The sequence below is a fragment of the Aythya marila genome (genome assembly GCF_965140915.1).
Source record: "Aythya marila genome assembly, chromosome: 1".
Taxonomy (NCBI): Eukaryota; Metazoa; Chordata; class Aves; order Anseriformes; family Anatidae; genus Aythya; species Aythya marila.
Window position 1 is genome coordinate 95,945,319 of NC_139042.1, and position 14,240 is coordinate 95,959,558.

The 14,240-nt window shown below is 46.5% G+C and overlaps 1 protein-coding gene across 1 annotated transcript; it reads left to right on the forward strand.

Annotated features, from left to right (window-relative positions):
• Window positions 1-219: 219 nt before the first annotated feature.
• KCNE1 (potassium voltage-gated channel subfamily E regulatory subunit 1) lies at window positions 220-600 on the forward strand (the record flags this gene model as incomplete). The annotated part of the gene is made up of 1 exon (XM_082753227.1): window positions 220-600. One exon carries the CDS (start codon window positions 220-222, stop codon window positions 598-600), a length of 381 nt encoding a protein of 126 aa, XP_082609353.1.
• Window positions 601-14,240: the final 13,640 nt, after the last annotated feature.

Below are 14,240 nucleotides of genomic sequence, written 5' to 3' on the forward strand. Positions count from 1 at the left end.
CGCTGGCCTTGCTTGGCAGGAGGAGGCGAGCAGGACCTTGCAGTCCCCACCAGCCATCCTGCCTCTGTGTGTGCCCTCAGAAAGCTTCCTTGGGGGGGAGGGCAGTAAGGGGCACAGAGGAAACTGTGTCTTGTCTGATGGCATGTCCCTGGTTTTCTTATTTTCTAGAAAAACTACAGCTAAGAAGGAAAGAAGTGCGAAGGACAGAAGAAAAAAAAGATGTTGGTGTTGTCTAACAACACAGCCATGAGCTCCCTCTTCTCCAATCTGCTTCAAGACCAACTGGAGCAGACCAATAGCTCTGTCCCATCTCAGGTTAGCAGTGCCAGCGGCAGCCTTGAAATCATCTATGTGCTGATGATGGTCGGCCTCTTTGGCTTCTTCACAGTGGGAGTCATGGTGACCAACATCCGCGCCAGGAGGCTGGAGGACTCCCGCGACCCCTACAACATGTACATCGCAACAGACATTTGGCACAAGAAGGACCAGGAGTATTTCCAAGCCAAGCTCATAGAAAATTACAAGCTGTGCTGTGTCTTTGAAAACCAACTGGCTGTGGAGCAGCCGAGCGCGCAGATTCCTGAGGTGAAATGTTCCTAGCAAAATGGGAGAAAGGACTGAACTTTGCATGGGGACAACCCAAGCGACACCTGCTATGAACCAGGCTAGCTGCCTTGACATCTGCAGAGCCACAGGTGCTGGCCTAGGTTAGGCTGATCAACTGTGAACTCATGGTGAAGCTGATGGGTTTGTGATGGACCTAGTGCTGCAAAAGTGCTCAACCACCTTCTTAGAGCCACTGTAAGGTCAACGAAGAGGGGACACAGTCGATAGGAGTATTGTGGGCTCATCAGCTTCACCTAGTGAAAAATGTAAATGTTGGTGTTGCCAGCATGAATGCTTGCAGTAGTCAGTGTAATTAAAACCAATGTGGATGAAGCACAAGCTAGAGGCTTTAACAGCCAAGTATGGTTTAGGCAATTATTTTCAAGTGCGACCATTGTCTTCCAGGAAGAAGTAGCAGAAATATTTCCTTTGTATTTTTGTCCAGTGTAGAATAATCATTATATGCATTGTACAGTGTTGTGGATGACCCGTGTCTCTGAGAATCATTTGCATCTTTGAGATAAGATTTTAGAAAAAGATTTTTTTTTTTTTTCTAAAAACAATTTTTGTGGAATAATGCAGACTTCAGAAGGAATTTTTTAGTGACTGTCCCTACTTCCCATCAGGTCCACCAGAGCAGCCTTGCAGACTACTCGGGTTTTTCCTGCTTGTGAATTGAGGTTGGTTTTAGCAGCAATATCCACCCTTGTACAAGGCCTCAGTAACATACAGGCTCAAGTGTCTTGATCACATCTGATTATTGCACAAGACTTAAGTACTAGCCCTTGGTTGGAAAGTGAGTTTCCACACTGTGAAGAGTAGTTTCCCCAAATCTCTGCTATTTAATCACTGGTGCAACTTATGTGACTGCTTAACTTGAAACCTGTGAGACGTACCTCTAGCTCCCTAGACCAGCCCCACTCAGCACAGCTGTTTATTTCTTGCAGTATCTGACGTGAGGTCCGTGCCAAGGAGGTTTTCCTGTCCATGGCCTCTGCATGCTCTCCTTCCATGGGCTGTGACCACAGAGCTGCAAGGGGAAGGCAGCAGATGAACTCAACTGCTGTGGCAGCAGGTATCAGCTGTCTCTGCTAACAGGCAGAAATACATCTCCCCTGGACGTTGCATAGCTCAAAATAGCAACCCAGCCAGCTTGAAGCCTGTTTTCTTGTTTGGGATCAAAGAAGCAACGTCTGGGCAGGAGGGGACTTTTATTTCTGCTCTGTAGATACACATCCCATTTTTAGCTACTGGAGAGTGAGAAGAATTGGGAAAGGCTTGAAAGAAAGTCATGCAGAGCAACCACTTCAAAGGCAAGGCGAGGGCCGAGCAGGGACAGATCACTACCCAAGTATTTGGACAGGCAGGGGATGCAAGTCAGAGCATATTCCCTTTCTATGCATAGGTACTTCTTTAGCACTGCACTTTCATTAAAGTAGTATTCCAGCAATGTTTGTGTTCCCAGAATACTTGAACTTAGAACAATTAAAAACACAGCGTATTTTTAAAAATATATTTATGTGGTGCCTACCATTGAGCTGAGGGCAAGGTGAATGTTTTAAGTGCCTTGAACAGCTTGGAAAATCTCCATCAGCTTAATTCTCTGAGTCACTTTTTCCTCTGGAGGAATGTAGATCAAAGCCAGGCTTTGGAAAAACGTTGATTTCTTGGCTTGGGCATTGTTCTTTTTTGTTCTCACCATGCAGCCTGTATATTGCTTGCATTTCCCTCCCCCCTGTGAGGGTATAAATGCTCTTTCTTGTTGGCTCTCCAGGTGCAGGCCTGTGCAGCATTGATGAGAATGTTCAAACTTGCATTAAAAATGGCCTCCATTACATTAAAACCTTGAACATTAAGCATTTCAAAAGGGCTACCTCCTACAGCTCCCCTTCCACTTCAGGTGCTTTCAGGCATTTTGTGCCAAGGCACTTGTTGGTCACCTTATTTTTGTAGCTCTGGTGCAGTTATTTGTGACAAGGATGATTGACAGCATCACTTAACTTCTATCTTTTCTTTTCTTTTCTTTTCTTTTCTTTTCTTTTCTTTTCTTTTCTTTTCTTTTCTTTTCTTTTCTTTTTAGTTTTATTTTTTCTTTTTTTTTTTTCTTCTCTGCCATTTTATTTATTATAATAAGAGGGGAACAATTATGCCTTAGTCATAGCATTTTCCTATGTAACCAGGTTACAAATCACCTTTCAGTGCCAGTTATAGATTCCTTCCATGGACTTTCACATTACCTTTCAATCTTTTCGCTTGTCCTTTCTCCCATATGTTTTCCACTTGCACAAAACAATAAAATATTAATTACAGACTGCACTTGTGGCCTCCAATGTTTTTTATCCTGATCTTTTTCACAAGCTCACAGAAAGAGCACCAATACTACTTGATGGGCACCCATTCACCCAACCCATTTCTACACCCTACACCTACACAAGGTCCAGACCTGTGTGCTGGAATCTCTCCTAGTACACCTAGATCTGGAGAAACACCAAAATGTCAGGGACAAATTCCTCACCTCACATGAACTCCCACGGTTTGCAATACCCAGGACAAGCTTCGCTTCAGTGTTAGGTGCAGCAATCCTGGCAGCAGCCCTTGGTCATGCATTGCACACAGCTGCAGCACCTCCACATTGTAGGTGGAGGATCTCATGGGCAGGAATGAGGGACAACCTGGGGGCGGTGACCTGTCCCGGGGGGACCTGAGTTCAGGTACCCTCCCAGAAATGACATCCAGCCTGGCAAAATGGGAGTAACAGCTCTGGGGTATGAGTCCCCCCAGCAAGGGAGAGGTTGCCTCCCTGCTGGAGCATCCTGGGATGCTTTGTTGAGGCAGATTTTTAAGGCTAGAAAGGATCATTTTGATCACAGAGAGATATGAGTACATATCATGAGATCTTAAGGGTTCAAGTCAGCCAGGTCTCTTTCTTTACTCTCCTTGAAAAAGGCTCTAAAATCCCTTTCTCGATTATGTAATAACAGTGTTGGAGATGTGAAGTGTGAGCCAAACTACATAATCTTTCAGGGCTTCTACACAATTGCCACTTCCTTTGTCATTACAATTGACTAATGCTGGAGGGTTGACACAGGGCCTGTCTCCAGCTTCATGTAACAGGAGAGAGAGCATCGGCTGGACAAGGAGTGCCTAGAAATGTGTGGTTAGTTCACTCACAAATCACCTTTGCCATACACAAAAGGCCAGCAGCAAACCTGTTGCATAATTATCAGCACACAGCAATCACATTTTCTGATTTCCTCCTTGTTGGGGAGAAGGAAGAAACTTAAAGTTATTAGGCAAACACTGTATTTTCTTTGGCCCCAAATTCCAAAGATTTTACTCAGAGGACATAAAATACCTTGGGAAACTGTCAGAGGTTCATTTTTCTCAAGACTTCAATATCCCCGGCTTCATCATCTGTGTCTTATTCCAGTTGGTAGCTTTGCTGCTGGTTGGCCTAATGAATGTACCTCTGGGCACCTCCAAGTATTGCTCTCTGGCTACTCATGTTTTATACAAATGGCACTATGTAGAAATGTTAACATTACATGGAAAAAAGGCATGCTGAATCTAAGCCCTACATTGTTAACAGAGATATGATGGTAATGCACAAAGGTCTCAACCAAAGTCAAAGCCTTCATATGCAGGTATTTTGAGAAGTTTTGTAGAGTTGCAGACTAATCTGGAAGTTGTGTCTTACAAAAGCTACACATATAAAATATATATGAATAACTGCGGTAAAGCGCAAATGTGGACAAGATTCTGCAGTGTACCTCTGGGAGGGGCAGGTCAGTCTTCACGCTTTGGGGGAAGAATCATAGAATAATTAAGGTTGGAAAAGACATACAGGGTCATCTGGTCCAACCAATATTGCCCCCTAAACCCTGTCCCTAAGCACCACGTCCAACGTTTCCTTGAACACCCCCAGGGACTGTGACTCCACCACCTCCCTGGGCAACCTGTTCCAATGCCTGACTGCTCTTTCTGAGCAGAAATCTCTCCTCACTTCCAACCTGAACCTTCCATGGTGCAACTTGAGGCCATTCCCTCTAGTCCTATCACTAGTTATCTGTGAGAAGAGGCTGACCCCCAGCTCCACACACCTTCCTTTCAGGCAGTTGTACAGAGCAATAAGGTCTCCTCTGAGCTTTTTTTTTTCTTTTTTTTTTTCTCCAGACTAAACACCCCCATTTCCCTCAGCCACTCCTCACAGGACTTGTGCTTCAGGCCCTTCACCAGCTCTGTAGCCCTTCTCTGGACATGTTCCAGTGCCTCAATGTCCTTCTTGTACCAAGGGGCCCAAAGCTGAACACAGTACTCGAGGAGCTCCCGGGCAGTTTTTCACAAGGTTGTGTGGCCACTGGATGGTGGGTGGCCAAGGCATCCCTCTTCTCCCTTTTACTGCCTGCCTTGGAAACCTGTCCATGTTGCCCAGGCTCTGGTCAAGACCGTGACTGCTGCAGCTTTCAAACACACCCAGCAGAAATCCTTAGCGGCAGTATGGGAGATCAGACCCTTGGTGCTAAGAACTCCATTTGGAAAATACTTCACAGTGAAAGGCAGCCTGAGTGTGCAAGTTTGAAGTGAGCTCCCCCCACCTCACTTTATAGTTATCAGTGTTATCTTTATTTGCAGTCGGTTGGGTCAGACCTGCTACACCGGGAAACATGCACAAAGACTAGTAGGAGGAAGCCGATAAAAATAGAAGATACGAGCAATCAGAAGTAAGCAGAACGTTCTTTACAGCTGATAACTGGAATTATCTTATATCATATTTCTATGGCATCCTGTTTCATTTTTACACGTCGTTATCGGTAAGCCAAACTCACTCCCTAATCTCCTTACCCAGCCAGAGCCATCAGCTACGCCTGTGAAACCTCCACGAAGCCTTTCTCAAGCAATTGCTCAAGGGACCAGCACAAAAGCGATTGCTTGTCAGAGGAGGCTGTGAAAGGTCACGCTGCATTTCACCAGTGACACACGCAAGACTCTGTTCCCTGAGACCAAAGATGTCCTGTCCTCTTAGCTGACCTCGTGGACAGGTTCAAGCAGAGGAACAGTCCTAGGAATCTGCCTTCACATGGCAAGAAGCAAAGGCACATGCCATGCCAGAATGCTCAAGCAAATTACTTAATTCTTGTTCTAGGTTGTTCTAGTGCAGGACTTGCAAGGGCATTTTTTTTTCTCAAGCCATCCTTCAACAGCATTTATGGATGTCCTTCAGATAAAAGAAAAGGGAAGATGCATATGATAAATGGAAAATGCATGATACTAAATCCAGAAGTGAGCACAGTGACCCTATGATCTGATTTAGCAGAAGAAAGGCCAAAGACTCTAATGCAATACTTTCTCCAGCAGGCCCAGAGTTTCTGTTTGGGCTATAGTGCATTATTGTCAAATGTACACCCAGGCTTGCTGAAATAATTCCTCTTCTCAGTCCACAAAATCCATACATTGGGTCAGGGTTCACCAACCTTCTAAGACCAAGAGCTGAGGAAAATAAAATGTGACTCCTTAATGTGAGAGCACTTACTCTAAAAAATGCTTAATTCAGTATTGCTGTGGTGAATATGTTAGCAGTTACATGGCAAGTGCACCACACAATCCTAAACACAGCTGGCCTTTACAGAAATATGTTGATTTTGGCTAAGGCCTGGTTGGATTCCCAGTATGTTATAGTTCTGGTTATTAATTTTTTATTTTTTTATTTTTATATATATGCAGTAGCTTTCTTACTTTTATATGAGCAAAACATGACTTATAAGTGTGAACATAAGCATTCATTCTGATTTGATCCCAAGGATCAGGGAGGGACTCAGCAGAACACAGTTACTTGATGTGGAGGTCCTGCTCCTCTGCGGGACACTACCCCATCAGCACTATTACTTCTGCCTTCTCACACTGCACTATTCTCCCTTCTGCAGGGTTTCTGTCTATAACACAACCTCTGGCCTTCAGACCTCTCTCCCCAGCCTCCCAAAAGCTCACAGGTCCTTGCCCATCAGAAATGAGCATAACCCCTCCGCCTTGGCCAAAGGGGGCTGTATCAGCGCAGAATCTAACCCATTGTTCCCAGAATCTTAGCTCCTGTTTCCTTTTTCCTCACGGCCTCCAGCTTCAAGTGGCAGGGTAATTTGTCTGGGGAACAGTTGATTCAGCAGCTGTTCTGGTTCATTGTTGTGCACATAAGCCTCAAACCTGTGGTTTTTATTCAGACCCATGGCAAAAGCAGGTGTAGGGACCTCCAATCTGATGGAACTTTTTGCCCTAGCTGTATTTTCTCAAGCATTTATTATCCGCTTCTCACCTAACAATGCAAAACAAATCTGGGAAAAGAGTGCAAACAATAATCTCATACCAAGTTTGCACCTGCAGAGCAGATCCCTTCTCCGGGCTGCTTGAGCCAAGCTCTCCCCGTAGGTGCCTCTGCAGCTCCACTCCCATAAGTTCAGTTCCCTGACCCTGAGCTGCACACAGAGAGCAGAGGAATAAAACACAAAATCCTTTCCATCCTTATACCATTTTCCACCTTAATATGCACGAGTTGTGGTGCAACAATGGAATAGTCATTGGTTAGCCACCCTCTACAAGCCAGGGAGCCACAGAGATTTACCTTCAGACAGCCCGTGGCAGGGTTTACACCTAAAATAAACTACCTGCTCTACTTTGATTTATTTTCTCTCCCTCCTAAAAAAAAGTAAAATCTCTCACCTTAGCAGCAATACTCCAATAGACTGTCCATCCAAATCCTGACACTGAGAAAGGGATTGCAGCAGAATGAAAAATGTAAGTGGAATAAAAATAAGCAGATGAGGAATGCTTCATGCTAATCAAAGTTTTTAGTGGTGATGACGAGCTCACTGCAGAACAGGGGCAATAGCAAAAGGACTTTCTTCCTTTACAGCAGATTATTTAATTCAATATGTGCAAAAATGTGTAATTTAATATTATTAAATATAATAATAATATATTATTAGTCATTAGCACCTTTTCTTTTGGATTTCTTACTCCTGATCTCTGTTCATAGAAATCACCAATGTGCAGAAATTGCCAGCCCCCTTGAAGCTATACCCAGGCACAAAGAATGTCAAATAGCCAAGCTGTGCTTGCTGGGGCTCAGGGGGACAAGCAGGAGCAGTGGCCGCCTTCAAATGATATTTGCTGTGTGTTCTCTGACGTAAAGAAAAACTTCTGCAGGTACTTTCAGGTCCTATGCCACAAAACTTGCCTCGATAGATCTTTTCCCAGATGTTCATTTTAGAAACCAAACTTCCAGAAGTGTTGCTGTGAAAGGAAACTTCTCTGCACGCTGGGCACCAGCTGCTGAGCACCGAGGTTTGGTGTGGCAAACACAACACTTCCCTTCTCACGTGTTCCCTGAGCACCCACACGTACCACTACCTGGGGGAGGGCAGGAGTAGGTAGATAGCTGGTCTGGCTGCTGGAGCAGATCTTCTGATTTTAGATGAGGATATTTTTCCTCTTTCCCACTGTGTCTGTACAGAGCACCCTTCATCTCAAGGACAGGCTGTCCCAGCTCAGATTTCTGTCCTATTTTCTTCCTGTTTCCCATGTACCTCCAGGGGAATATGACTACATCTGCCGTGGCTATGTGGGGCAGCTCATTTCCCCAGAGACCCTCCTGGCTAGGCTTGGGTGGGAGTAGAGCTAACAGCAATGTCTCTGCTGGTGGCAGTACTGTCTGTCATTGGCAGCAGCAGGAGTGGGATGTCACCCTCCGATTTGGATTCACCAGGGTCAAAGACAAGGGCATCACCTTATCTTGCGGTCACCAGGCCTGCAAGGGAGCTGGTCTGATCTGAAGAAAGGTGTTACATGGTGAAAACTGATACCTCATGATCTGCTGGCATAAAGGAACAAACAGAGCTACCTTGCCATGGTGTGCATTACACATTTTGCAGCACAGCCCCTGGATGCCACGTCAAAACTGCATTAACAGCAGAGGGAAGTGCTGGGCAAGTTAAAAGGCAGTAAATCCACCCAACGGCTGCTCACAGGGACCAGCAGCCACACAGAAACCCCAGACCTGCTGCCCAGCTCTCTCCTTAAGACAGCCAGGACCTGAGTCACTGAGAGATCTTGCTTCCTTCCTCCATCTCCAGGCAACTTCCCTCTTCCCTCTCAAGATTTCTTCAATGAGAACTCACAGGTGATGCATTACCCTGCCTCCTCTTTATTTTTCCTCTTTAGTTATCCACAGGAGCAGTTGGCACTTTGGGGAACCTGCAGAGAACTAAGCAGTCTGTGAAAACTTAAAGAAGGGATAAAAGGGATGTTGCAACCTGGCTGTGGTTTTATTGGATTTGTTTGTTGTTTTATAAGATGTTACAGTCTCCATTCAACAAAGCAAGCGAGCACACACCTACAGCAGGGACCAGACCAGCGTGCACCAGTCGGTACCTTGCTGCACAAGTGCACACTCGCTGCCTCTTCTGAAGAAACATTAAACCCCGTGGTAGGTGCTCAGTCTGACACGTTTTATCTGGAGATCTTCAGAGGAGGGGGAAGAGGAAATGAGCAATTACAATGGCTGGGACAACATGGGACAACCTGTCAAACTGCCTGCTCTTCTGCCATTGTGTGTGCCCTCACCCAGGGTGCCTCACAAAATCATGGCCCTACACAAACGCTCCTCCTCTGCTGGCACCTCCTTCTTCCATTTTGGGGACATTATGGACAGATGGTTGCTCCCAGCTATTGGTTGAAGAAGTGTCCAACTCAAGGTCAATATTGAAGAAGCTCATCATAACAATGGTTCAGAAATAAAGCCCTGACTGCTGGTAATGCAGCAAAAAGGGTAACCACACCACCACGGCTACATCCGTCCTACTGACCGCATTCACAGGGCAGCAAAACTGATTTATCTCCCCTTGCTGTAAGTCCCCTCCCCTTCCATGCAACCTGATGGTTAGGTGCAATCAGGAGTGAAGCATGGAAGAAAAAAAAGGTCTTTGTGAACTTTCATGGGCATTATCAGCATTCACCACAGGTGGTGCTGCTCTTCAGCATCCCGCTGTGCTTGGGTTTCCTCCTCTAGCTCTTCTCCTCCTGTGGGAAGGACACTGCTGTCTTCTGGTGTCACCGACAGCCAGCAGCCACCGCCGCGGGCTGGCTAGGGTTGTCCCAGGGTGATGTTGTCTCAGCAAGAGCGCCTTAATGTGTAGACTGTGGTGGAAACAGGATATGAAGCACAGGATGGGAGTGGCAATTGCTTTTATGGCTGTCCCGAAGGTGATACTACTCAAATCGTATTACCATGTGTTTGGGATGGGAGCCAAAAACGTGAACATTGGACCACAATAAACGTGGATCTTTTTTGCTTCCCAGGCACAATTATAGGGCAATAGCTAGAATTTTACTGCCAGTATGTGAGTCACAAGTGGCAAAACCTAGATGTGGTTCTGAGACAACCGGCTCCTGAAGTGGTTACAACTGCACAGAGACCGCATGTGGAGTGAGTCAAGTGATGAAGTGCAGATAGGTCAGCACTGCCTTGCAACATTGCTGTCTGAAGCACGCTCCGCTGTGAGAGGACGGGCCTCCGTGGCCCTGGCTGCGATGGCTGCCTCCCAGGGATGTGTGGTGCTCAGGCAAAATTAGGAAATGAGATTTCCTGGCAGAGGAAGGGCCTGAGAAGAGTGAGGGAGCCACAAAGGATGTGGAGGCACTGCTGCATTGGAGCATGGAGAAAGCGAAAAGCTTAGAACAATCAGACAATAAATACTGGAAAGGCTAAAATAAATAAACAAATAAACAAAAGGAAGAAAGTAAAGAAACAAAAGGGAATCTAAACTTCTCTGTCTGAGACTTTTGTCATTAGAATCACTCATAAGGCAGTCTGCCTAATAACATCATTTTTGCAGTCTGACTCACACTGCGTATCTCACAGACAGCAGAAGGCCCTTTCTTTCTCCCGATGTGTTCACTGTGCAGAAAGCTATCCAGGGTTTGCTCCTGTTTCTGAGGAGGGACACCTAAAGATCCTGTAGGAAAAATAAAAAATAATAATAATAAAAAAGTTTTAAGGGAGTGAGCCATGCAACTGCCATGCAGTGCTTGGGCACAAAGCAGAAACTCCTGAGCACACATGCCAGCACCATGCTGCTTTCCCTTAGCCCCTGTATATGAGCAGGGCTGCAACAGTGCTTTGCATCAACACTCAAGGGTTCAGACAAGCTTTTTCTCACACCTACACTTGGGCATGGAGAGAAACAGGTCACCGGAGAGCAAGGACTAGCCCAAGGCCTATTGCTGCAACAGCAAAATGAAAGCTCTGGCTCATCCTCAGCAGCAGAGGCTTGGGCTATGCGATTCGTGACATGCTGTGACCCGTGCGAGAGGCTGCATGTGCTGCCTTGTGCTGGGGGCATTACCTGCAGCCCCCCCTCAGTGCTGTGCCTGCTGAAGGGCCTGGAAGGTCCCTGCTCAGCACCAACCAGGAAGCCTTGGCCACCACAAAGAGGAAGCTGGGAGGAGGACACAGCAGATGATAGCCCTGCCCAAGAAGGGTCTTTGGAATGTTTTTTCCACGTAAAGTAGCTCTGTCCTCTAACAAATCCTCCTCAGCCTCTGGCCAGTAGTAACCCCAAGGAGGGCTGATGAGGAAGACACACACCTAGGCCTCCCAGTCTTGGGGATGGTTCATTCCTAGAGCAAATACCTGCCAGGGCATGACCCAGATTTTTTTGGAGGAAGTCACAAGGCTTGCATGCAAGGCACCACATGGGGTTGAGGTCCACAGTACCCCACTGTCCTCGATGACCGGTGTGGTCTGTCTGCAGGACTCAGCCACGTGAGGAAGGCTCCGTTGCTCATCTTAGATCCAGACATTCCTTCATCCCACTTCCTCCAAGGCAGGCAGGTCGCTCTGGCTCAACAGGAAACGTTGCTTGAAGACATGATCTACTTTATTTCCCCAACGGGAATGAGAGCATGGAAAACAAGCTCGCACATTGCAGAGGAAAGTGTGCATGGGAAATGTTTTGAGTCTGAAGCTCATCTGGGCTCGTCCAGGTGCTTCAATAGCATGCTGAATCTTTCATTCCTGACTTGTTCCCACCCACTGGATTTTAAAGACATGTCTGCCTGTCTTGGTAATGTGCTCCCAGGTGTCCATGGCTCCTGGTAGCAGAGAGCACAGAGACTGGTTCAATTTCCACCAGCCTCTGAATCCTCCTCCAGGGTTTTGATTCTCACTGTAGAGTTGGTGACACTAAAATTCAGGAACAGTGCACAAATATGATTAAAGTAGCCTTGCTAATTTCTATTGTTTCCTTACATTGTCTTTAAAGAAAAATGAAACTTCAATAATTAAGTTGGGCCCGCGTGAACCTAATGAGGTTCAACAAGGCCAAGTGCAAGGTGCTGCACCTGGGTCAGAGCAATCCCAGGCATGAGCATAGACTGGGAGAGGAACTCATTGAGAGCAGCCCTGCAGAGGAGGACTTGGGGGTTCTGGTGGATGAAAAGCTCAACACAAGCCAGCAGTGTGTGCTTGCCACCCAGAAGGCCAACTGCATCCTGGGCTGCATCAACAGAGGGGTGACCAACAGGGCAAGGGAGGTGATTGTCCCCCTCTGCTAAGCCCATGTGCTGATATGCCTTGGCCTACCTCCTGTAAAGATGATGGAAATATCCCATCTTATTCAAGGGTCCATATACCTTCACTGAAAGACTGTCAGAAATAATTATTCAGGCCCTTTTGCTGTGTTTCTGCTCCAAACCCATTCCCTCCTCCTTCATACCTTTCAAAAAGAAAGGTGCTGCCTGGCCCCAGCACAGACTTCTATGGCTGTGGGTGGAGGAAGGAGGTTGTCACCATTAGGCAGGTGCTGAGTGCTTGTTCCTGCTCAAGGGACAGGGCTGTGGCTGCCCACCTCTTGCCATCCACCACCACAATGGGATCCAGCACTCCCACAACTTCCGTCCTTCCCCTTACCTAAACATTAAGGCTACCCCAGCCCCTTCATTATCTTTATAGAGAATTGTGTCCGAATGCTTCCTCCAGGTGATGTGGGATCATTACCGTCCTGCTTTGGGAAGGATAAGAAGGGATCCCACATCCTTTTGCCCTGGTATGATTGATGGGGGAGTCCAACTTACAGCACTTTTACTGTTGTCACATCAGAGGCTGACACTAATCACAGTCATTAGAAAGCAAGACCTTCTTGAGGGCAAGTTGTGCTGAGAGATGGACTCATCAACCTTTGGGGCTACCTGTCTCTCCCCATTGAGCAAGGAAGCTCCAGAGTCCCAGGCAGTGAAGCAAACCCCAAACAGCAAACTTTGTTGTATGCTTGAGGCTGTCCCACTCATACTCTCACATTGTTCAGGGCATCAGATGGACTTAATCACCAATGGGACTGGACTACTATCAGTGTTTATACTTAAACATTTCCATTTGATTTTGTTTTCAAGAAAAAGGGCCATCAAATCTAGGGAAGAGTAAAGAAAGGAGACTTTTGCTTCACCATACTCTAGCTAGAGGTTGGGACACAGCCAGCCTGCGTCTGTCTCAGCCTGGTGCAAGGCAGTACAGACAGGCCTGTGGGTGTTTTGTGCTCTCCACGGGCTTTTGTCTCATGGATGGCTCATGGCTTTAGACCAGTAATGCTCTCTGTACCACATTTCACTCCTGGAGATGGCAGTTAGCTGTGCAACATCCCTGCAGTTTGACAGCAGAGCAGGTTATGCATGGATGGGGGGAAGCACACGAGGGACCTTCCATAAACTCTCTTTCTCCATCAGCTTTGCTGCCTGGGAGCCTTCAGATCTGCTTTTCTCCAACCAGTAGCTCTCTGCTTCTGATTTTCTTCCTATTTGTGTCTCTACATTTGTTAGCCAGAAGTGCAGCTCATCTAATGAGCTGCTGATGCTTTCAGAGCAGCGTGAGTTATCCAGTGAAGATTAAACTTGGAAGGAAAAAAAAAAAAAAGAAAAAGAAAAAAAGGGTAGTTTGAACTGAGTCCCAGAGCAAGATTTATGAATCTGTCTGACTGCAATTTAATAGCAATAGCTGCTGCTGCTTGCAGACATACCCTGCTGTCATGGGGCCCTGGTTACCCTCAACTTAACAGTCCTACTCCCTCCTGTCTTTTGGCATGGAAGGAAACCAAGCCCACATTAACATGAGCTTTCTTCTTCCCTGAGGTGCCTTCAGTTTTGTTCTGGTTGCACAAAGCAACCCCAGGGCAGCAGTCATTTGTGACTCCCGTCACGAGGCTTGAGTTAAATCTGAAGTGTTGCAAGCCGTGGCTGGTGTTATATGTTGATCCTAAAAAGAGACTTAATTGTGAAGGGGTGTAATGTGTGCTGTTTTGCCATGTGGAGGGTGTATGAATGGAATAAAACACCCATGCCCATCTGGCAGAACAGGATATAAGACATTGTGGCAGGAGGATGCGAGATGAAAGATAACAAGGTTGCTTCATCTGACATCCTCTTTCCTATTCCCATCTACTTTCTTTCCCCATCCTTTCACCAGAAGGGTAGAGCAGGAAGAGCAGGGCTGTACGTGTGTACTACGAGCAGACATAACTGCCTAGCCTCTTCCTTCTGGCACGATGAAGTGGCATCAGCCAAATGCATTGGGGGAGGACAGGGACATAGACTCTTTC